Here is a 23011-nt window from a genome sequence, read left to right as displayed (position 1 = left end):
GTGTGTGTGTGTGTGTGTGTGCGTGCGTGCGCACGTGCGCGCGCTGGGCATGCCAGGAGTGAGAGCAGCCATGAGGCCCCTGCAGGCAGTCTGAAGGTGCCCTTCAGAAACCATCCCGGCTGCTCAGGCTCCAAGCCGTGTTTTCGGGTCTGCCTCTTGTACTCCCTATGACCATCCTAACACTCCATCCATCTCGCCACAGCCTCTGAAGTCAACCCCTCTTTTCTGCTGCAGGCACCTGGCCTCTGCAAAACGCACACCCCAACATCAGCCCTGGGGAATTTCCCAGAATGGCAAAGCATTCAAGTCATGCCCTGCTCTGATGGCTTCCAGTGCCTGCATAGAAAATCCAAATTCTTCTGCTTATCGGTCAGGGACCTTCACAGCCTGGCTACTTGTCTCCCCTTCTCATCTAACTTCTGCCCCCACCCCATCAACTCTCCTAGAACCTGCCCCAGCTCCCCCCTACCAGGACCAGCCACTGCTGCCACAAAAACTGGCTTGTTCTACCCAGTGCCAGCAGGTAAGGCCCTGTCTGGGCCTGGCACATTCCACGTCCCTGTCCTTGGCCCAAACTACCTTCCCCCAGGCCAGGCCGCAGTTGTTTCTGCCCCCAAGGGCCAAGCGCACTTGCTTCCTGAGACCCCAGCCCACTGTCGGGGGAGGTGCCGCTCAGGCCCTCACCGCACAGGTATTCCCCACTCAGGCCGTTTGCTTAGACCCCAAGCTCCTCAAAGGCTTCTCTGTGGCCCCAACCCCCTTTTCTGACCCCACCCAGGGTCTCCCCCACCTCACCCCACCACACTGAATTCCTCTTTAGGCCTGTGAGCCCACGGAGGGTGGCAGCGATTAGAGAGGGAGGTGTCCAGGCTGGGGAAGCCTGTGGAGAGGACGCTGCTGAGTTGCCTCAGTATCCTGAGGAGGAAAGCCAAACCCAGAGTGAGCCCTGGAGGCACAGCCGGACCTCCCGTGAGACCTCTGCTTGTCCCACCACCAGAAGCGCAGGCTCAGTAGGAAGGGCGCTCGCTTGGCCCCTCGGCCTCCCCTCCACCCTGGGAGGTGAGGCATGAAGAAGGACAGATAAACTCGCTTGGTGGAGGGTCGGCGGGCTCACCTCGAAGATGAGCAGGATACGGCTGTCCCGCAGCAGGCGCTCATACGGGTAGTCCCTCATGTAGCCTGAGCCCCCGAGGATCTGCAGGGCCTCGCTCACACACTGCCAGGCGCCCTCTGAGCTGAACACCTGCCATGGGGCCAGGACACGGTTAGCATGGGGCCGGCGGTGCCGAGTGCCTTCCACAAGGGGGACTGCAGCCAGGGCAGGGTGGCTGGGCAGAGAGTGGGAGGCTCGGCGTGGGGAACCTGGCTCCAGGGTGAGACTAACCCAGACTAACCCAGCTGCCCTGTCATAGTCTCATGGGGTGGACTAGGGCAGGTCCTTTTCTTCCTTCCATGGGGACCAGCTGTGGCTCCCTATCCGCACCCCCCTCAAGACTCTTCCTACATCTGAGGCTTTCTTGGGGTAGAGGGGCCCACTCCATACTTGCCACATGGAGAAAACTCCTGTCCTTTTTTCTTTTTTTTTTTTAAAGATTTTATTTATTTGACAGAGATCACAAGTAGGTGGTGAGGCAGACAGAGAAGAGGAAGAAGGCTCCCTGCCGAACAGAAAGCCCGATGTGGGGCTCGATCCCAGGACCCCAGGATCACGACCCGAGCCGAAGGCAGAGGCTTTAACCCACTGAGCCACCCAGGTGCACCAACTCCTGTCCTTTTAAAACCTATCTCAGACTCCCTCTCCGGGAGGCCTGATCCTGCCCACCCAGCACCATTCACCCACAGCTCGCTCGTGCGTGTGCTGCTTGGCCCCACACCTGGCTGCGGGGAACACACAAAACTGGAAGGCCGTCCATCCACAGTAAAAGTCCTTCCCAAGAAAGCTCGGCCGCTGCTGTGTACTGATGGGAAATTTTAACACATGGCCTGTATTTTCTCCATCTGTTATTGACTGGTGACAACTTGGCACAAACTGTGCTGGGAAGACACTGTCCTGTCCTATAAACGCACTCAACTGGGCACTGTTCTTTGCTGTTTCTCCTATGCCATGCTGGCCTCCCCAGATGCATCCTAGGGCCATGCCTGGCACATGGTGGGGACGTCATAAATACTGGATCAATGATAAACTGACCTATAAGTGAACAAGAAGAGGAAGGTGGCAGGGAACACGGAGTCTGAAAGGCCGTAGCTAAAGAGCCATTCTGGGTCTCTCAGGCCGGGCAGGGATTACCTTCACCATTGCAGCCTCGATGGAGCAGTCGGGAAACCCTGGTTGGTCCAGCATCCCCGCAGTGAGGTAGGCCATGCTTTCCATTACATAAGCCTTCTGAGCCATCAGGGCAAACTTCTCCTAGGGTGTTCAGGAAAAAACACAATCAGGAAACAATCTGCATGTGGTGAGACCCAGATGTGCCAGCCAGCAGAGAAGGTAATGAAGTCCGGAGTCTCAATGCCCACGAGTACCAAACCCAGCCTTCCCAGCAGGGAGCCACATTAAATAAAGCCTTATCTTGTCTTCTTCCGAATCCCAGCGGGAGTCACCACCACAGGCCACAGAAGCACACCTTCTGTGCCCACACACGTCATCAACACATGCGGCGCCCTCCATAGCCTTCGGTACCTGAATCAGTCCAAATTCACTGAGGTTCTTGTTGAACTGTTTCCTTGTGCAGGCATATGCAGCAGTCATTTCTGAGGAAGATCAGAGTCATTAAAAGAACCATTTTCTCGTTATCCTGAAATGCTTTCCCAAGGCTATCCTCACTGCCCTGCAAACGCTCAGGCAAGAACTAGAAGAAACAGGTCTGCTGAGACCAGACACCCCGCAAGACGGCACTGCCCCTTCCTAGCGCGTCTTGTCAGAGGCAAGGCCTCTCTTGCTCAGGCGGGCCTATGGCAGCAGACAGGAACAGAAGCACAGAGTCTAGCATCAGGCCTGAATCTGGCACTTTCTCTTATCAGGTGGTGGGCCGGGCCGAGCAGCTACCATCCCCGACCACCACCACCCACCTCACAGCATTGCGGCCGAAGCGGCCAGAGCTGCAGTGTGAGTGAGGCGCTGAGCGCGAAGGCCCCCTGCAGGAGGAGCAGGCTCACGCCTGTCACAGCCGTCCACTACCAGAGCAGGAGGGCAGCCTGTCGTGTGTAAAGCACCCGAGAGAACATGGCCACCGGCAAATGCCAGCTCCCTGCCCCCTGCAGTCAGTCTCCTCAAGAGCCATCCTTTGGGGGCAGGCCGACTGTGAGAGCCCCCAGGAAGCTCTTTCATGGAGGCATTTTCCAGATGGGGAAGCAGAGGCCCAGGGCACTTCAGGGCCTTGAGGGCAGCTCAGCACAGTGAGGCGAGTCCTGAGTTTGGAGTCTGACAGCATCAGCTTTTGGGCCCAGATAAGTAGCCTTGGGCAAATCACTTTCCCTTGCTGAGCCTCAGGCTCCTCATCTATGAAATGGAACTAAGAGATGAAAACAAAGCCTCCCTGTCCCCACCTGGCCTCTGAGGAACTTCATAAACATGACCAGGACACGAGCCACGCCCCCCTCCATAAGTCAGGGCCCTGTGCCTTTCCCTGCAGTCGCTTTCACAAAGCTAAGATGGTAATGACATCTGTACCCAACAAAAACCCTACAGGGCTGTTCTAAGTTCATTGAAAAAAAAAAAAAAAGTCTAGGCTTCAGGTATGCTAACAAAAAACATAAAGGGAAGATCCTGAGGCTGAGAGACCAGAGTTCCACGCCTCACCCACTGAGCCTCCCCCTGAATCAGCACCGAGGGCTCGCTCACCCCCGGATGTCTGTGTAGCAGCTCTGTTCCTAGTGGTCAGAGCAGCAACCCCTCTTGACCTCTGACAGACCACCCGCTCCCCGCCTCCTCTGTGAGTAAAACAGAGGAGTGTCAAGAAGGAACATGAACCACTTGGGGGCAGACTGACCACATTTTTTGGTCTAAACCAAAGTCCGAATCTTAAATTGCAGCTGGGCTGTCTGTGCGTCCGAAGGCCCGGCCTAGCAGTGGCCTGTGTGAGGACACGGTAGAGTGTCCAGGCTGGGATGGGGGCTGTAGGGGCAAGACTGGGGCACAAAAGGTTCCTGTCCCTGACTTACCTACCGATCAATTTCTTGAGCATCCCAGCCACAGTGCTGCCCATGCTGAACCGCCCACTGTTGAGGATGTTCATGGCCACCTGTAGGGAGAAAGGGGGCAGCTCACTGTGACAGCACTCCCTAAGTGTCCTGCTCACCCCTGCTGTGCTGGGAAAAGCCTAAAGGTCCTGGAGGACCACAGGTGACAGACCACAGCGCTGCTTGTCTGTTTTACCAAATGGTTTCTTGAGGACCAAAGGTGAGTCTCTAGAGAATTCTGTGCTAGCATCTTGGAAAGTCAATTGTCCTGCCAGTCAGTTCCCACCAAGCTGGGTGTGGGGCCAACACATCACAACAAGGTAACTCAGTCACAAACATCCTTGGAGTCACCCTCTGATAAAGGAACTGGGTAGCATTATTCCAAGAGAAAAGTCAATTATTAGTCCTCAGAAGGGGGCAGAAACTAAGACCTGCTGATTACACCCTACAAGCTACCTAGACTTTGCCACCAGCATGAGCCTCCTGAAGCACAGTAGTGACCTGCCAAGCCCCAACCACACCTGTGATGCCCAACTAGGAGGCCTCAAAGACAAGCGGGGCTGAGGGCAGAAAGGACTCTGAGTTTTCCTAAAAGCTCAACTCCAAGTGTATATTACTGCTGCTAACTGAATGCTAATGTGTGACCTGGATGGATAAACCATGCGACTGATTCCAAATTTATCATCGGTTGTTAACCTCAACTGGAGAATCTCAAAGCAGACGCTATGAGGTTGGAAACAACTGCTCCAACGACTCGAGGGGCGAGTGCAGATTCCGCCTACTGAGTCCGAGGGGACTGGGGCATGCGGGAACAGGAAACAAGGCCCAGTCCTGGGAGCTGGATGGGGGAGTGGGCGTGGTTATGTCCCACCACAATGTGACACCCAGATGCTGCTCTGCCTCCTCTGGGGGCCAGCTTCGACCTCAGACTGCCCGTGTCTCTGGCCGCAGGTGTGCACTGGTCTCGGGACCTGCCAGGACTATGAGGAGCAAGTGAATTCTCCCACCTCATCCCCTCTGCCCACATGGGCTTGCAAAAGCTGGCTCATGGTTTTATGAAAGAAATCCATTTCACAACCCCTTCAAGAATTTCTTCTTACCCTCACTAAAAAAGAAGAAAATTTCAAAAGAAAAAAGGATTTGAGACTAGATCTCATTTCCCAGAGGATCAAACAGATCTCACCCTTTTTTAAGAAGGGCTCCTGAGAGGGGCGCCTGGGTGGCTCAGTGGGTTAAAGCCTCTGCCTTCAGCTCAGGTCATGATCCCAAGGTCCTGAGATCGGTGGTCCTGGGATCGAGCCCCACATCGGGCTCTCTGCTCAGCGGGTAGCCTGCTTCCTCCTCTCTCTCTCTGCCTGCCTCTCTGCCTACTTGTCTGCCAAGTAAATAAATTAAAAAAAATATATTAAAAAAAAAAAAAAAAGAAGAAGGGCTCCTGAGCTCAACTACCAATCCTCCTCCTTAACCGTGGGGCCTCCCCTCCCGTCTATGTGGCACCTGCCCGCTTTACCAGCTTCTCTCCCTCGGACGTCTCCTGGCATTTCTACAACAGCATTCTACACCTCACTTTGCCAAAAGTGAGACACAATCCACATTTCCAACAGCCCCTGCCTGGCAGTTCACCAACAGCCTCCACGCCTCCATGGTCTGACTACCGATTAAACCTCTGACAACCCAGAGGAGGCAGCTCTTCCTTTTCTCCCACTTTAGCCAGGCGATCTTCACCTGGCCTCTGATCGGTCTCCGGAATCACTCACTTTTTAGCATTAAGGCCAATGGGCAAGCAATCCTACTCATAACAAAGAAAGAGCTTTGGAAATCTGTTTTCTTTTGCATATTAAAACAATTGTTTTGTGGGGCACCTGGGTGGCTCAGTGGGTTAAAGCCTCTGCCTTCGGCTCAGGTCATGGTCCTAGTGTCCTGGGATCGAGCCCCACATCGGGCTCTGTGCTCTGCAGGGAGCCTGCTTCCACCTCTCTCTGTCTGTCTGCTTCTCTGCCTACTTGTGATCTCTGTCTGTCAAATAAATAAATAAAATCTTTAAAAAAAAAAAATTGTTTTGGGGTGCCTGGGTGGCTCAGTGGATTAAAGCCTCTGCCTTCGACTCAGGTCGTGATCTCAGGGTCCTGGGATCGAGCCCCACATTGGGCTCTCTGCTCGGCAGGGAGCCTGCTTACCCTTCTCTCTCTCTCTGCCTGCCTCTCTGCCTACTTGGGATCTCTGTCAAATAAATAAATAAAATCTTTAATTTAAAAAAAAAATTGTTTTTATACCTAACACAATGGGGGAAAAGTTTCAATGCCTAACCTGTGGGACACCCAACGTGTGGGAAGGACTAGGGCAAGGGGCATCCCATACAGGAGCCAGCCCGACTCCCCACACGTGAGCTGGCAGTGGGCGCCCTCTGACTTGGACAGCCTACTGCCGGGTGTTTAAACTGTGGAAACAATCAGACAAGTGTGCATAGATACATGCAAAGAGATACACCACGCAATACAGTTCTGAGTAGCAAGGAGGGGAAACCAGTGTTAAATGCCTGACCCTGGGAACCTGAGGACACCCTTTGTGCCGTCACCACCCAAAGAAATACTCTGCAGTAAACATTTACTAGCATGAAGAGAGTACTAGGATTTCTTGATGAGTGAAAAAATACAGGCTATATAACACAAATAGTATTACCAAATGTTTAAGAGATGTACGCCCTCCAACAAGGTCTGGAAAGGCACACCTGGCTGGCTCAGTCCATTAAGCATCCGACTCTAGATCTCAGCTCAGGTCATGATCTCAGGGTTGTGGGTTCAAACCCATGTGGGGCTCCACGCTGGAGTGGAGTCTATTTCAACTAACTTAATTAATTAAAAGATCTAGAAAGATAAGCACCAAAATTAAACAATGAATAGCAACTCTCTTGGGACCACGCTTCAAGTAATTTCATTTTTCCCATCTAAATTCTCTCATCTGTATATAACATCCAGATTACACAAATAATAAACATGCCACTGTGCATGCACTGCTCCCTTTTTGTCCTTTTGTCCTTTCACCTCTCACGTCCTTCGGTCCATATTCATCAAGCAGCCTCCAGCCAGGAGCTCTGGCTGAACGCATTTATCAGATTCTTGTAATACCCAGGGAGGGAGAAAGGTACTGCTGTAATCCCCGCTTCACAGGCAAGGTGGGTGGGGCTCCCCAGAGCGCAGATACTTGCCCAAGTCACCTGGAAATTAGGGCTGGGCATCAGTAAAGACAAACAGCCAGCTTACAAATGGGCAAAGGAGGGGGCACCTGGGTGGCTCAGTCAGTGGGAGTGTGTGACTCTTGATTTTGGGGTCATGAGTTCAACCCCACATTGGAGTAGAGTTTACTAAAAAATAATAGCAATAATAAATAAGCTTCAAAAAAAATAAGCAAAGTATTTGAAAATACATTTCTCTAAAGAAGATGTATAAATAGCCTATAAGCACCTGAAAAGATGCTCAATCTGATCACTCATTAGGAAAAACTAAGTCAAACCCCAATGAGATACCACTGACACCCTCTGGGATGGCTGTCATTTTAAAAATGTCCAGGGGCGCCTGGGTGGCTCAGTGGGTTAAAGCCTCCGCCTTCAGCTCAGGTCATGATCCCAGAGTCCTGGGATTGAGCCTGCATCGGGCTCTCTGCTCAGCGGGGAGCCTGCTTGTCCCCCTCCCACCTGCCTCTCTGCCTACTTGTGATCTCTAATAAATAAATAAAACCTTAAGAAAAAAAATAATAAAAATAAAATAAAAATGTCCAGTAACAAATACTGGTGAAGGTGTGGATAAACTGGACCCTTCTACGCTCCTACTGGCCGCGTAACATGGTGTAGCCGCTACAGAAAACAGTCTGGCAGTCTTCAAAAAAACATACAGCCACCATATGACCCAGCAGCGCTCCTTCTAGGTATGTATCACCCAAAAGAACTGAGAACAACTGTTCACATGAAGACTTGTGTATGAATATTCATGGCAGCATTATTGATAATAGTCCAATGTGGAAACGGTCCAAACGCCCAAGAGCTTATGAACGGACAAACATGGTGTGTCCCTGCAATGGAATGTTACTCAGCTACAGAAAGGAATGACAAGAGCTACAACATGGGAAAAGCTCACAAACATTACACTAAGTGAAGGAAGCCAGACACAAAAGGTCGCATGTGGATTCCATTTACACGAAATGTGGATTCCATTTACACGAAATGTTAAAAATAGGTAAATCCACAGAAACTGAAAGTAAAACAGCGATTGCCAAAGACTGGGAAAGGGGAAATGAAAAGATAGGGCATTTCTTTCTGGGGTGATGAAAATGTTCCAGAATTAGACCATGGTGATGGTTGTACAACAAAATGATTAAATAAACCCACGTGTACATTTAAAAATTATTAAGTTTAGGGGCGCCTGGGTGGCTCAGTGGGTTAAGCCACTGCCTTCGGCTCAGGTCATGATCTCAGAGTCCTGGGATCGAGCCCCACATCGGGCTCTCTGCTCAGCAGGGAGCCTGCTTCCTCCTCTCTCTGCCTGCCTCTCTGCCTGCTTGTGATCTCCCTGTCAAATAAATAAATAAAATCTTAAAAAAAAAATTATTAAGTTTATGTGATGTGAGTTTTAAGTTAATTAAAAAATAATAAATCTGACTCCAAGGAAAAAATTCGGGCAGGGCCTCAGGACATCAGGGCCTCAGGGTTGTGCACTCAGAAAGCCTGAGCTTCGTCAGTACCCACTGGCCTGCTTTCTTCCACATGCTGGAGACAGGAATCCTACCCCTACTCAGGCAAATGAAGCCTCGAAGAACCACACACTCCCTCTTCTGGGGGCCACCTTCTCCATTCTGCTGATTTCCCGTCAGAGAACTACACATAGTCATCTGGCAAGCACACACTGGTCTGGTACAAGCAGGGATGGGACAGGGGGCTGGGGGTAAACAAGCCACACCATGAACCCTCATGGGGGCTGTTCTCATGACGCACCTTAAACCCGCCTCCGACTTCTCCAAGGACATTTTCGATGGGCACCCTGGTGTTTTCAAAATGTACCTCGCAAGCTGAAAAGAAGAAACGGAAGGCCTTACCTGATGAACGCAGAGCACTCGCACTAGACCCATAGGCATGAAATGTAATTTATTAATTCCTTCACTCATTCATTCTCCAGCTACTGAAAGAACAGTAGAGAAAGACAAGGTTCCTGCCCACATGGAGCCCCTACTTCGCTAGGGACACGATGACGACGCTTTAAGTACTACAGGTGAAATAAATAGAGAGCCATGACAGAATCAGAAGTTGGAGAGGGAGTAAATGACAACATTTTTGTTAAGGGCCTTCATCATACTTTTCTAAGGTGACACTCAGCAGAAGTTTGGAGGAGGAGCACGAACCAGAGGCGGAACATGAAAGTGGATGGCACAGCCCTTCAAAGGTGCCTGGACTCGATGGGAGCAATAGGAGCACAGGTCCCACTTAACTCCGATGCACTTGCAGCCTGCACTGTGGCTTGTGGAAGCAGACGGCCTTTCCCTGTCTTGCCCTGCCAGCTGTCACCAGAACATGGAGCCCACACAGCTTGAGCCCTGGCCTTCCCTGTGCAGGCGTGGTCCAGCTTGGCCCACCAGGGGCTCCTGTGATCCACTATGAGAACAAGCCCCAGCACGGTACCCACAAGGCAGATCGGGACCCCTCCCACAGCCCGGGGCAGGCTGCCCAGAACCGGTGGGCTATGAGAGACAAAGGCTCACTGGCAGCTGAGCGCTGGGGTGGCTTCTCAGACAGGGGGATGGGGACAGAGCCCGAAGTGAGGAAGCGCCTGGTGTGGAGGCAGGCAGAGAGGAGAAAGCGTGGCAGTGGTGAGTACAGACGTGGGAGGAACAGGGGCTTCTGCACCAGTTTTCGCACTGTCACACGCACACTGCAGCGCCCAGCAACTTAACACCAGAAAGAAAGGGAGACTAGGGACAAAGAAAGTCACGGCTCAAGAGGAGCCAAACAGCAAGCAACCAGGTCTGCTGACTTTATTCTACTATGCCAGTGGCTTGGTTGTGAAATACAGTGAAATCATCTCTGGCTGCTAGTCCTATTTATAACATACAGGCTATGGGGCCAGGCCCTTGTCCCAGCAGCTCTAACTCCTTCGCAGGCTGCTGAGGGTGGGAAGGATGCTGCCTCCCCGCTCTGACCTCACCCTGGGCCACCCGATCCACTCCTGTGGGGCCACTGCATGATTCCAGGGGCACCAGCCACCCCGACTTCAGTGTGGACGCCGGCCCAGCAGTGGTGCAGGCTGCCACCTTGCTCTCTCCCTCACCTGGATCAACTCTGACCACCTTTTCCCCACTGGCACCTCACAAGCTCTGTATCTTGGGCCTCTGAGCACGCTCCTTCCTCTGCTGGAAGGTTCTGGGTAAGTCTCAATAGGCAGCACGAGTGTGGTGGTAGGTAACACCTGCCTCCATGTACACGAAGCATTATACAGATGTCATAACATTCCCTTCCCAGTCACCTCACCACATGCGTTCTCTGTTATCACCCCTTTCTGTTAGGGCAGGAAACGGAAGCACAGGAAAGCAAATGAGCTGGTGTGAGGTCACGGAATCTCTAGGTAGCAGAGCCAAGCCAGAGCTCAGGGCCCCTGGACCCCGCCGAGCCAGGCTGCCGGGCAAATACTGCCACCCAGAAGCCAGGATCCCCAAAGAAGAGGTGGCAGACAGAAGCGGGTCTGGAGGGGCTGCCTGCAGTCCTCTGCGGCACAGATATCCCATGATCCAAACTAGGAGCCCCAGGAGGCAGTCTCATGAGGACTCCCTGGCAGTGCTGGTTGGGTTGGGAGCCACGTACAGGACACTAGCCTCATGGCGACCAAGTGCTGCCCAGGGGATGCAGGCAGGCCCAGGTGGGTGCACGGGAGGGCGACAGGGAGGAGCTTCCAGGCAGGAAAGATGGGGTGTCCTACAGTAGAATGTTTACTTAGGATACCCCTCTGCCTCCTTGGTGTCCATTACAGCCTCCCTCACAGGATAAAGTGCTCCCGGGGAGATCACCAGAACGCCCACACAGAAAGGGGCACATGTAACATGTATTAAAAGAATCAATTAGCTTCAGGGAGCTCCCTGGCACTACCATGGAGTCACTGTGGCATTCCTAATGGGATTTTGCTGATATGCTTATGTGGAACCAGAACTATTTATATCTCATTTTATCTTGAATTTGGATGGGGCCACACCGCACACATGCACGCTACTTACTGTTGGAGCCACGTATGCCTAACTTATCCTCAGGTTTCCCGTGAGTGACTCCACCAAAGTCTCTCTCTACTATGAAGGCTGTGATTTTGTCTTTTACTGAGCTGTCAGAGTCAACAACCTCTGTCTTTGCAAACACAGTAAAAATATTGGCAAGTCCTCCATTGGTGATCCAGACCTGAGGGAAGAAAGGAAAAGGGCTTTGGAGAAAAACCAAACAGTTATGCACCACCTCTCAGCTCTACCCTTTGCCACAGATACCCTTTGTGAAACTTTAGGCCAGAAACATAAAGCTCCCGGCTCTGGGAAGTCAAGCCTGTGTGGACAAAGGGGTTCATCTCAGTCTCAATGTGAGAATGGGGGTTTTGACTTTGGGGTTTAAACAGTTTCATCTTGTGGAGACCTGTACTCAAAGTCTCAGGGATGCGATGCAGGTGCGGCTGGGCTGACGGAGGAAAAGGCGGACTCAGGGTTAGGAGCTGCTGATGCTGGGGCCGACTGACAGGAAGCTCGTTATACTAAACTCCTGCGTGGGTCTGAAATATGGTCACTTCACCTCCCTGAGCCACAGTTTCTTCCTCCAGAAAGAGTCGCACGCAACCAATAGCGGCCAGTCGAGACACGGTGTGCACCTGCTTCACGACCGCGGTGTGTGCGCCGTCAGCGCGTGGTGACGGCCGGGCAAAACCCCGAGCAGGTGGCGAGCGCTACCTTGGAGCCGTTGAGGATGTAGTGCTTCTTGTCCTCACTCAGCGTGGCCCTGGACTTGATGGAGGCCGCGTCGCTCCCACTGTGGGAACAGAAATACACCGGTGAGGCACACGATGCTGGGAGCAAGGAGCGGTTCTGAGGGCCGGCAAATGGAGGGTCTGGTTACTTTAACACGGGCACTGGGGAACTCTTAATAAAGGGATGGATGATAAACGTTTCCAGCTCCGCAGGCTACAGGGTGTCCGTTCCACCGGCACGTCTCTACCACTGCGATGGGAGGGTGTGCTCCAGCAAAACCTCACTTACAGAGACAAGTGGCAGGCTGGACTTGGTCACCCTGCTTCTTCACACAAAAGAGTGGCAGCGCAAACGACCTGGCCTTAGGCCGGAATGTGGGCATGTGTGCACAGAACGGGCTCATCTGCGCTCCCATGAGAAGGAGGGCAGGGCAACCCTGGTTCCCAAGTGAGGGAAAGCGGGATGGAGTGCGGTCCAAGTAACGGACTCGGCAGTGGACGTCCTGAGTCCTCAGTGGCCTGTGTGACCCTGGGTTGATGACACTACCTCACTGAACCCTCGGTTCCTAACCTGTTCAGTGGGGATAATACTGCTCGCCCGACACACTTGGAAAGCCGCTTAGAAGGCTGAAAGCCCTATCCTACGTGAGGTGCGCTGCAGCCCACGAACAGCCCGACAGGTGCTGTCGGGTATGCTATCTCATTTGTAAGTCTCGCTGGGACAGACAAGTAAGGTAAACATAAGAGAACTGCAAGAAAAGTTGCTGAGTCGATGATCTGGAAGATTCAGGGATGGAAGAGAGAAAAGCCACCAATTCACCAAAACCCACAGCCCTCATCCCAGGGCACCCGGAAGATGCACCAGGAGGCTGCCATGTGGCACCTCTCGCTGGGGGCACACCTGCTTGGCTCCGTCAGACAGAAGGCGGCGATGTGCTCCCCCGATGCCAGTCTGGGCAGGTACTTGGCCTTCTGCTCCTTGTTCCCGGCCAAGATGATCCCCTAAACCAAAAACACACACAAGGCTGCTATCAGCTGTGGGGAAGGAAGGACATGTACCACATGCTTGCAGAACACGGCCCTTTCTGGAGAAAACAACTCCTGCAAAAGGAAATATCCTGAGCCCAGAGCTAGCAGCCCCAAGGTGGGGAAGGGGAGGCTGCTGACGAGCAGGCAGTGGCAGGTTGCCAAGGAGCCACCCAGAAGTGCACCCTCTGGCGGGGCCTGGGTCTGGAGCACCAGCATGGCTTTGGGCCGGACTCTGGGACCTGCATCACTGAAGTTCAGGCTGGGTGGCCTCGGGCCAGAGATGTCCCTCCTCTCAGCCTCCATCCTCTCAACTCCACACTGGGGGTAATGCTACCCACTGGAGGGGTGTTTGGATGATAACGTGTGAAGACACAGGCATGCCAAGGCCACGCCTGGCAGAAAGGTGTGCGGGCAGTGTCAGAACCGTCCCACCCCTTCTCAGTCAGTAGCATGGGGAGAAGTGTGCTCTTCCCACTGGATGATTGCTCGGAGCACAAGTGCTGTCAGGGTTGGGGGAGGGGGCAGGCACACCGTTCACTTGGCCCCTTTCATTTTCTACAGGGAGCAGAGACAGCCTGAGTAGTGGGCTGGTCATGGAAAGCTGTGTGACCATGGCCCTGCCCTAAAATGCTCCAAGCCCAGGATAAGGAAGACACATGCACGAACAGCAGGGAGGACACGCTCTGGCCCCTCATGAGTTCCAAGCTCAGCAGAAGAGATTTGCATCCAGCGGTGAGGTGAAGACAGGCTCCTTGGACATAGTGGCATCTAGTGCGGGCCTCAAAGGATGGGTCAAGGGTGATGGAGAAGGGAGGAGGATTCCAAGGGAAGGGACAGTGTGATCAAAGCAACTTTCATCTTGTGTGGGGACCCAGCGCCATCCAGTGTGGCAGCAGAGAGGAAGATCACAGGGAGTGCTGCAGGGCGCCCCCCCAAGACCCTGAGACAGCAAGCCCAAGTCACTTCCTGGTCAAAGTGAGCAAGCCTCCTGCCTCCATACCCCCAATGTGACTCCTGACCTTCACAAAGCATCAGAAGGAAACCCTAGACACTTAACCTTGAGGCCAATAGCCTGGTGTGCCGCCAGGGTCACAGCGATTGATGCATCCAGGCCGACGATTTCTCCTAGACGTGCGTACATAGTGTTGGAGAGGCCCAGGCCACCTGGAGAAGAAACAGACTAGCTTTATTTGTGGCCCAAACCCAAATTCCTCCCATTAAAGGCAAAGGGCTTAACTGCTCTTTTTGCTTATAAAGACCACGTCACCATTTTAAGAAATCACAGCACAGAAAGGTCCAAAGAAAATAAAAATTACCCATAAACTTATCAGTGCATTTCTGAGTACATCCTTTTAGATTTTTTTCTAGGCATATAAGCATATGTAGATAGGTATGTTTTCAGCATAAAAATGTAACATTCAACACAAAGAGCGTACCTTCACGCGCATTAAATCATTTAAAATGTTGTGTCTTCTGTCCCAGATACAGATCTTTATAAACCTGGCAGCTGTCCTGCAGCCCTTTCCCTGTATCCGGTGGGCTCTAGGACAGGTTTTCTCTGCCTCCGCACTCTGACACTCTGGGATGGATTGCGCCGTGCTGTGGGGAACTGTCCACCACACTACAGGACTTTTGGCAGCACGGTCGGCCTCTGCTTGCGAGGTGCCAGTAGTTCCCTTTTTCCCAGGGTTTGATGGCCGAGAACGTCTCTAGACGTTGCCAAACATTCCCTGGGGAGGTAAATCAACCTGGATAGAAATCACTCTTCTACGAAGAAGACAAAGATTAAAAAAAACAAACACTCCACTGAGCTGATGTATCTTGCTTTTCATCTTCAACTTCTAGAGGCAGCTGGGTGGCCTCTGCGTCTTAAAAATGACAGATGGGGGGACGCCTGGGTGGCTCAGTTGGTTGAGCCGCTGCCTTCGGCTCAGGTCATGATCCCAGCGTCCTGGGATCGAGTCCCACATCGGGCTCCTTGCTCATCAGGGAGCCTGCTTCTCCCTCTGCCTCTGCATGCCATTCTGTCTGCCTGTGCTTGCTCTCTCTCCCTCTCTCTCTCTCTCTCTGACAAATAAATAAATAAATAAATAAATCTTTAAAAAAAAAAAATGACAGATGGGGGCCCAGGGTCACATGGCCAACAGGAGCAGAGCTGGGCTCTGAATTTGGGTGGGGGTGCTAGCCCTGGAGCCACCGCACAGCCCGCCTGCAGAGGGTGCCACTCACACATAAAGGGAAGGGTGGCCCTGCCTGACGTGTAGTCCCCCAGGCTCCACACTCGGGGAAGGCCAGGGCTCCGCAGTATTCCATCCCCACCCATGCCATTACACAGAAGTGTGACACAAAACACTTTTGGTCTTACTCATTTCATATCCTGAGGGACACAGTAATGTTTAAAAAAAACACCAAAACCTTCTGGTGCCTTTTTTATTTTTAAAGATTTTATTTGACAGAGAGAGCTCACAAATAGGCAGAGAGGCAGGCAGAGAGAGAGGGGGTATCACTGAAATCATGGAGGAACAGCAATCACATGGGGACAGACAACAAGTAGGTGGAGACTGCTGGCTGGGGAGAAGCTGAGGTGGCAGGAAGGAATCACACACTGGGCAGCGCACAGGGAACTGGGGGAGAAAAACCCAAGCTGGGCTGCCAAAAGGGCCTCCATTTTCCAAGATGGTCGTTTCCAGCCAGTCTTTAGAATGCTCCAGACTGGAAACATTTCCCTGAAAATTTTGGGGCACAAACATGAAGTTGCTGTTGTCTTAATTTCCCAAGAAAAAAGATTTAAAAAAAAGAGAGAAAAAAAAGAAAGCGAAAAGCCCCAAACTCATCTCAGGAAATAAAGAACATTTTCATATCAGTGAGTAGGACAGAACACAAGAATAAAGGGTGCAGAGTCACACCATCGCATGCCAACACACGCACACACACACACCACCCACACGTGCTGGCACGAAACACACACAGATGGAGAAACATACATCCCAAACAGACACAAAGTGTTCCCACATCAAATTAAGTACTTTTCACCAATCAAGAGGCAATTTAAAAATGATTTTGAAGGGGAAATATGTATTATCACTAACCTGGCTATGTCTAGAGGTTCTCTTCTGCCACTTCCGTTTTCTCCAAGCACTTAGTCATTTATATTTTTTAGCTGACAGACCCGCCACGGTTCTCTGGCTCCGCCTCCACCTTCACTCTGTTCCCATATTCACCTTGGACTACACACTAGGGCAGTCGACTGCCCTGTGCCTTGTGAGCTAGGATGCTGACAAGCCTCAGCTGTCTGGGCAGAGCTCAGTCTCCCCCTGCCGCACATGGAGGTTGCAGACTGGGGCAAGGAAATACAGCACACGGAGCTGCCTCCACGGAGGCGCGAGCTGCTGTGCTCTGCCAGGAAGGGAGGCAGCAGCACTGACGCTTTCGTGTCCTCTTGCAGAGAGAGCAGTGGTGTTATGCCTCCGAATCAGATCAGGCCTGCACTAGTGGGTCCTAAATGTTCACACTCGATCTCAGCCAGGACCGGCTCCAGGTTGGGTACCAATGGGAACTTACTCTACAGATGTCGAGGGCCCCCCGGCCCTGGCTGCTGAGGGGGGAGAGGAACAACACAGGCCTAACTTTAGTCTCTGGAGACAAGTCAGGCAGAGACAGAACGTCAAGAAAAACTCCTGTCTTCTGTGTCTTGCTCTGTAAAACCTAACTCACAACCTGGCTGGAAAAATGCCCCAAATATCAATGTCCAAATAACCACCTCAAAGACAAGAAGTAGGCCCAAACCTTTAAAGCAGCATCAACAGCTCCTTCCCCTAAACCGGACTCCTAGCTGATCCAAGGGGAAAGCGGCTCCAGAGAAGGCTCAGGCAGAGGGCTCCCAGAGCAATGGCTGCAGCATACGGGCTGTGGAGCCCAGAGCCATGCTTTTATGTCAAAGGGGACCAAGAGGTAAAATTAAATGGTGTGTGCGTGTGTGTGACTGTATTCTGCCCCTGTGCCACAGGCTCTGTTCCTAGTCTCCCTAACCCCCTGCCCCACTTCCGGTTGTCCCCTTAATCCCTACAGAATTTAGATGACCAATTTTAGATTAGGCAGAAGAGAGAGATCTGTAGTGACTGGCCAAATCTAAGAAGGCAGAATCACGCTGGGATCCTGGGGAGAAAGGCCGGGTCTTTCATCTGGGGGTTGAAAACATCACTACAATGATCCAGGAATTACAGGGACAGTCCAGAACACAACCCACCCGGTTTGAATGTTCTCAGTGATCTAATCTCCTACCTCAATGCCCCTGTGTCCTACAACCATGCGCCTTCTTCCTCTGTACCAGGACAGGAAGCAGAGTGGCAGACCCTGACATCTGAGCTCTCAGCCCACAGTCATCCCTCCAACAAAAAGGCTTGTAGGTCTGGGGCAATTCCTTTGAGGAGAGACCAAAGGGCCTCACAGTGCGGATGACACTGAAATTGGCCAATGTGGCTTTAAGGTTATACACACCCCATTCTCCGCGGCCCACAAGGACCCGAAGAGCACGGACATCCTGCAGTGGCCCTGATCCACACCAAATGAACCAAGTACAGGCCTCAACATTTCTTCCTGTTCCTAGATCTCTTAGTCCACACACTCACCTGTCAGCTACCCCAGCTCTGGTCTGTGGTGGGTGTTTTTATTAATTCCAGTGGTTTTATAGTTTGATCCTGGACATACTGCATTTAAAGGCCACCTTTCCCAAACAGAACCCTTTCCTGGACGAACATGGAGTGCTTACTTAAGAGCCAAACCAGCAGGGGGGTGTTTTCCTTTACTTACCATATTCTTCTGGGACTTGCATCCCAAAAAGCCCCAAGCTCTTCAGTTTCTCTAACGTTTCATCTGGAATTCTTCCCTCCCGGTCAATTCTTTCAGAGTCCACTACCAAGAGGACATATTTTAATTAAGCAAAATATAAGCTATGTCTACAAAGATAAAAGCAAACAGAACAATTTTCGTACAGCACATATTCCCAGGGTCAGAAACTCCAAAATCGACAAGTCTGGTCAGTTATTCGGCATCTGTTCAACTTCATCTAATGAGCCCAGCCAACACTGTATTTCAAAAAATGGCCTGTACCAGGCAGTATTCTGTTTCTTGATCGGGGTGCTATTCACACGGGTGTATTTGCTATGTGAAATTGCAGCAGATTAACTTTTCTGAAAGCATACTGTACCTCGATTTTTTTTTATTACCATTACCTCCTAGAAAATTAGAAAATAAGTACACCACTTCCAGAAATGTCCTAAAATGTCAGGCTAGATAGCCAAACTCTGGGCATTATCTGTACCCACGTCTACCTGGTTTTCAAAAACCATGACTCTTTCACCACAGCCCACAGATTCTGAGGACAGTTTACTCTGTTTAACACCTACTCACATCCATTAGAGCAGAATGGAACAATCACTAGCATGAGGTCTATAATTACATACCTGTATGTACACATTTTTGCCTGAATCAAGTTAATTAAAATCTTCTTCAAATTGCCAGCATATTAAACTACACTACTATTATAAATTTTAAAAAACCACCATAACGTGCACTTGGGCGTTTTTATGGACATGGGCCACCAGTGAGAAATATGGATTTCCCAGGAGTCCAAACCTCTCATTGTTTTTGTTTTGTTTTACTTTATTGACATATACAAGCGGCATATAATAAACCACATATTTATAATATATAATTTTTTGGGTCCTGACATGTTTGTCCATGAAATTACTCCCACCAAGTAAGTAATAAAAACTTCCTTTTCCACAAAAAATTTCCTTTGTGATCAGCCCATTTCCATTCCCAGGCAACCATGAATCATCTTTTTGTCTATAGATCAGTTTGCATTTTTGAGCTTTATTATTTTTTTTAAAGATTTTATTTACTTATTTGAGAGACAGAGCATGAGAAGAGAGAGAGGTCAGAGGGAGAAGCAGACTCCCCGCTGAGCAGGGAGCCCAATGTGGGGCTTGATCCTGGGACTCCATTATCATGACCCAAGCCGCAGGCAACTGCTCCATCAATTGAACCACCCAGGCGCCCCTCATTTTGGGTTTTAAATCACATGGCAGGTAGTCTTTGATCTGGCTTCTTTGATCCAGGAGGATTCAGAGATTCATCCATATCACTGCATGTATCAAAACTTTATCATGGGGCGCCTGGGTGGCTCAGTGGGTTAAGCCGCTGCCTTCGGCTCGGGTCATGATCTCAGGGTCCTGGGATCGAGTCCCACATCGGGCTCTCTGCTCAGCGGGGAGCCTGCTTCCCTCTCTTTCTGCCTGCCTGTCTGTCTACTTGTGATCTCTGTCTGTCAAATAAATAAATAAAATCTTTAAAAAAAAAAAACTTTATCATAATACTTTTTACTGTTCAATATTCTACTGTATAGAAGTTTATCCATTTGCCTTTCAATGGACATTTGGATGGTTCTCAGGTTTTGGTTCTTAGAAATAAAGCTTCTTTTCCTTTCCTTTCTTTTTTTTTTTTTTTTTAAAGATTTTATTTATTTGACAGAGAGATCATAAGCAGGCAGAGAGAGACGGGGAAGCAGGCTCCCTGCCAAGCAGAGACCCCAGTGCAGGGTTTGATCCTAGGACCCCGAGATCATGACCTAGCTGAAGGCAGAGGCTTAACCCACTGAGCCACCCAGGTGCCCATTTTTTTTTTTAAGATTTTTATTTATTTATGTGTAAGAGAGAATGTATCAAGTGTGGGGGGAGGGACAGACCCTGCTGAGCAGGGAGCCTAATGCGGGGCTCGATCCCAGAACCCTGAGATCATGACCTGAGATGAAGGCAGATACTTAACTGATGGGCCACCCAGGTGCCCCTAGAAATAAAGCTTCTATGAGCATTCATATTTAAGTTTTTACATAGCTCTGTTTTCACTTCTCTTGGGTCACTACTTTGGGGTGGAATGGTTGGGCTGTATGTATAATATGAAACTGTCAGGATTTGGGGAGACCCCTGCTTCCAACCAAGATGGAATAACAGGGACTGGAATTTTCTCCTTGCTTCAACATACTAAACCCACAGGGCATGTAGAAGAGCAATGAGGAACGTGTTACTAGTAGAGAAGAATTAGCCCTAGACCACAAATTCTCAAAAAGGGCAACAGCACCCACAAAGGTAATAAAAACTGGTTCTGGAGTGGGGCAGAAAAATTTTTTTTAATGGATAAAGAACAGAAATACAAATAACACACAAACAGATAAGTGGTATAACTGTGGAATTAAAATTTCATGAGTGGGGTGTAAATAGGGGAAAAGTGTCTGAAAAGAATTTGGCGGGGGGTAATAATAAAAACAGGTTGAGAAACACTGCTCTACAGGATGATCTGCTCCCACCTAACAACACTTAAAAAGCAAGCCTTGACCAAAACCAAAGACATCACCAAAATCAGATGTTCCTGAGGGAACACTGATCCAAAAACCCTTAACAAAATACTAACAGACTGAATTCAGTACTACATTAGCTGGATCATTCACCATGATCAAATGGGATTCATCTGGGCATGTAAGAATGGTTCAGCATCTGCAAATCAATGTGACACATCACATTAACAAAAAGAAGGTTAAAAATCATGGTCAACTCAACAGATGCCATAAAAAGCACTTAATAAAATTCAACATTCATTTCTGATAAAACAAACTCTCAACAAAGTAGGTATAGATGGAATTTAACTCAACATAATAAAGGCCACGTATGACAAACCCACAGCTAACATCACACTCAACTGTGAAAAGCTGAGAGCTTTTCCTCTAGGATCAGGCTTGACACAAGGATACCCACACTTGTCAGTTTCATTCACCATAGTACTAGAAGTCCTAGCGACAGCAATCAGATAAGGAAAATAAACTACTACAAAACATGAATTCAGTAAAGGTGAAGGATAGAAAATCTACATGAAAATGTTGCATTTCTATACACTAATAATGAACTATCAGAAAGAGAAATTAAGGGGCGCTTGGGTGGCTCAGTTAGGCGTCTGCCTTAGGCTCAGGTCATGATCCCAGAGTCCTGGGATCAAGCCCCACATTAGATTCCCTGCTCAGTGGAGAACCTGCTTCTCCCTCTCCCTGCCGCTCCCCCTGCTTGTGCTCTGTCTCTCCCTCCCTGTCAACTGAATAAATAAAATATTTAAAAAAAAAAGAGAGAGAGAGAGAAGTTAAGAAAATCTCATTTACAACTACGTCAAAAAGAACAAAATAAAATACCTGTGAAATAAATTTCACTAAGGAGGTAAAAGACCTGTATTCTGGAAACTGTCAAAGCAGTAAGAAAAGAAACTAAAACTAACAAAAATAAATGGAAAAACATAAAAGCATACCTCATTTTAGTGGCACTTCACAGATACTGCATTTTTTACAATTTGAAGGTTTATGGCAACCCTATGACAAGCAAGTCTATTGTGCCATTTTTCCAGCAGGATTTGCTCACTTCATGTCTCTCTGTCCCATTTTGGTAATTCTCACAATATTTCAAGCTTTTTCATTATTTTGTTATGATGATCTGTGGTCAGTGATCTTTAATGTTACCTACTGTAATTGTTTTGGGGAGCCATGAACTCCACCTACATAAAACAGTGAGCTTAACTGATTAATGTACATGTTCGGACTACTTCACTTTCCCAGTCTCTCTCCCTCTCCTCTGGCCTCTTTCTTCCCTGAGACACAATGTTGAAAATAGGCCCATTAGTAACCCCACAATGGCCTCTAAGTATTCAAGTGAAAAGAAGAGTTGTATATAGTCTCTCACTTTCATTCAAAAGCTAGAAATGATTCAGCTTAGTGAGGAAGGCATGTCAAGACCAAGAGCTAGGCCTCTGGTGTCGAACAGTTAGTCAAGTTGTGAAGGCAAAGGAAAAGCTTTTGAAGGAAATTAAAAGTGCTACTCAAGTGAACACAAAAGATAAGAAGTGAAACAGCCCTACAGCTGATGTGGGGAAAGTTGTAGTGGTCTGGAGAGATCAAACCAGCTACATTCCCGTAAGACCAAGGCCTACTCCAGAGTAAAGCCCTTAGTCTCTTCAATATATGAAGGCTGGGCAAGGTGACGAAGCTGCAGGAGAAAAGTCTGAAGCTGGCAGACGTGGTTCACGAGGTTCAAGGAGAGAAGTCATCTCCATGACATAAAAGTACAAGGTGAAGCAGCAAGTCTTCACGTAGAAGCTGCAGCAATATCCAGGCAGCACCCTCACCAGCAAAATGGCTAAACCTTACTGCAAGCTCAAGGTGACAGCATTTTTTAGCAATATAATGTGGGTGGTTGTTGTTTTTTTTTAAGATTTTTTATTTTTAAGTAATCTCTACAAGCTCAAACTTAAAACTGCAAGATCAAGAGTCACATTCTTGGGGCTCCTGGGTGGCTCAGTGGATTAAACCTCTGCCTTTGGCTCAGCTCATGATCTCAGGGTCCTGGGATTGATTCCCACATCGGGCTCTCTGCTCAGCAGGGAGCCTGCTTCCCCACTCTCTCTCTCTCTCTGCCTGCCTCTCTGCCTACTTGTGATCTCTCTCTGTCAAATAAATAAATAAAATCTTTAATAAAAAAGAGTCACATGCTCTAACTAGAATGTAAATAAAGACATGAAAAAAAGTCTCTACTGACTAAGCCAGCCAGGTGCCTCAGCAATAAAGTATTTTTAAATGAAAGGTATGTACATTTTTTGGGCATCTGGGTGGTTCAGTCAGTTAAGCATCTGCCTTCAGCTCAGGTCATGATCCCAGGGTCCTAGGACTAAGTATCACATTGGGCTCCCTGCTCAGTGAGGAGCCTGTTTCTCCTTTTCCCTCTTCTCCCTGCTGTCAAATAAAT

At 49.7% G+C, this 23011-nt stretch overlaps 1 protein-coding gene across 1 annotated transcript in view; it reads right to left on the bottom strand.

Moving 5' to 3' along the window:
• Positions 1-23011, bottom strand: part of LOC111159027 (acyl-CoA dehydrogenase family member 9) — a 42311-nt gene that overhangs the window by 4911 nt on the left and 14389 nt on the right. Inside the window, exons 3-12 of the mRNA XM_022521384.1 lie at positions 17988-18089; positions 14236-14342; positions 13051-13151; positions 12133-12211; positions 11425-11599; positions 9161-9234; positions 4163-4238; positions 2678-2748; positions 2288-2407; positions 1115-1243 (exon numbers count right to left, since the gene is read on the bottom strand). Coding sequence (XP_022377092.1) covers positions 1115-1243; positions 2288-2407; positions 2678-2748; positions 4163-4238; positions 9161-9234; positions 11425-11599; positions 12133-12211; positions 13051-13151; positions 14236-14342; positions 17988-18089 — 1034 coding nt within the window. The remainder of the gene's footprint in view (positions 1-1114; positions 1244-2287; positions 2408-2677; positions 2749-4162; positions 4239-9160; positions 9235-11424; positions 11600-12132; positions 12212-13050; positions 13152-14235; positions 14343-17987; positions 18090-23011) is intronic.

This window comes from Enhydra lutris, unplaced genomic scaffold (genome assembly GCF_002288905.1).
Source record: "Enhydra lutris kenyoni isolate GAN:26980312 unplaced genomic scaffold, ASM228890v2 scaffoldscaffold66, whole genome shotgun sequence".
Classification (NCBI taxonomy): Eukaryota; Metazoa; Chordata; class Mammalia; order Carnivora; family Mustelidae; genus Enhydra; species Enhydra lutris.
The sequence above is the reverse complement of the archived record's forward strand: the minus strand, read 5'-3'. Positions and strand labels throughout refer to the sequence as shown.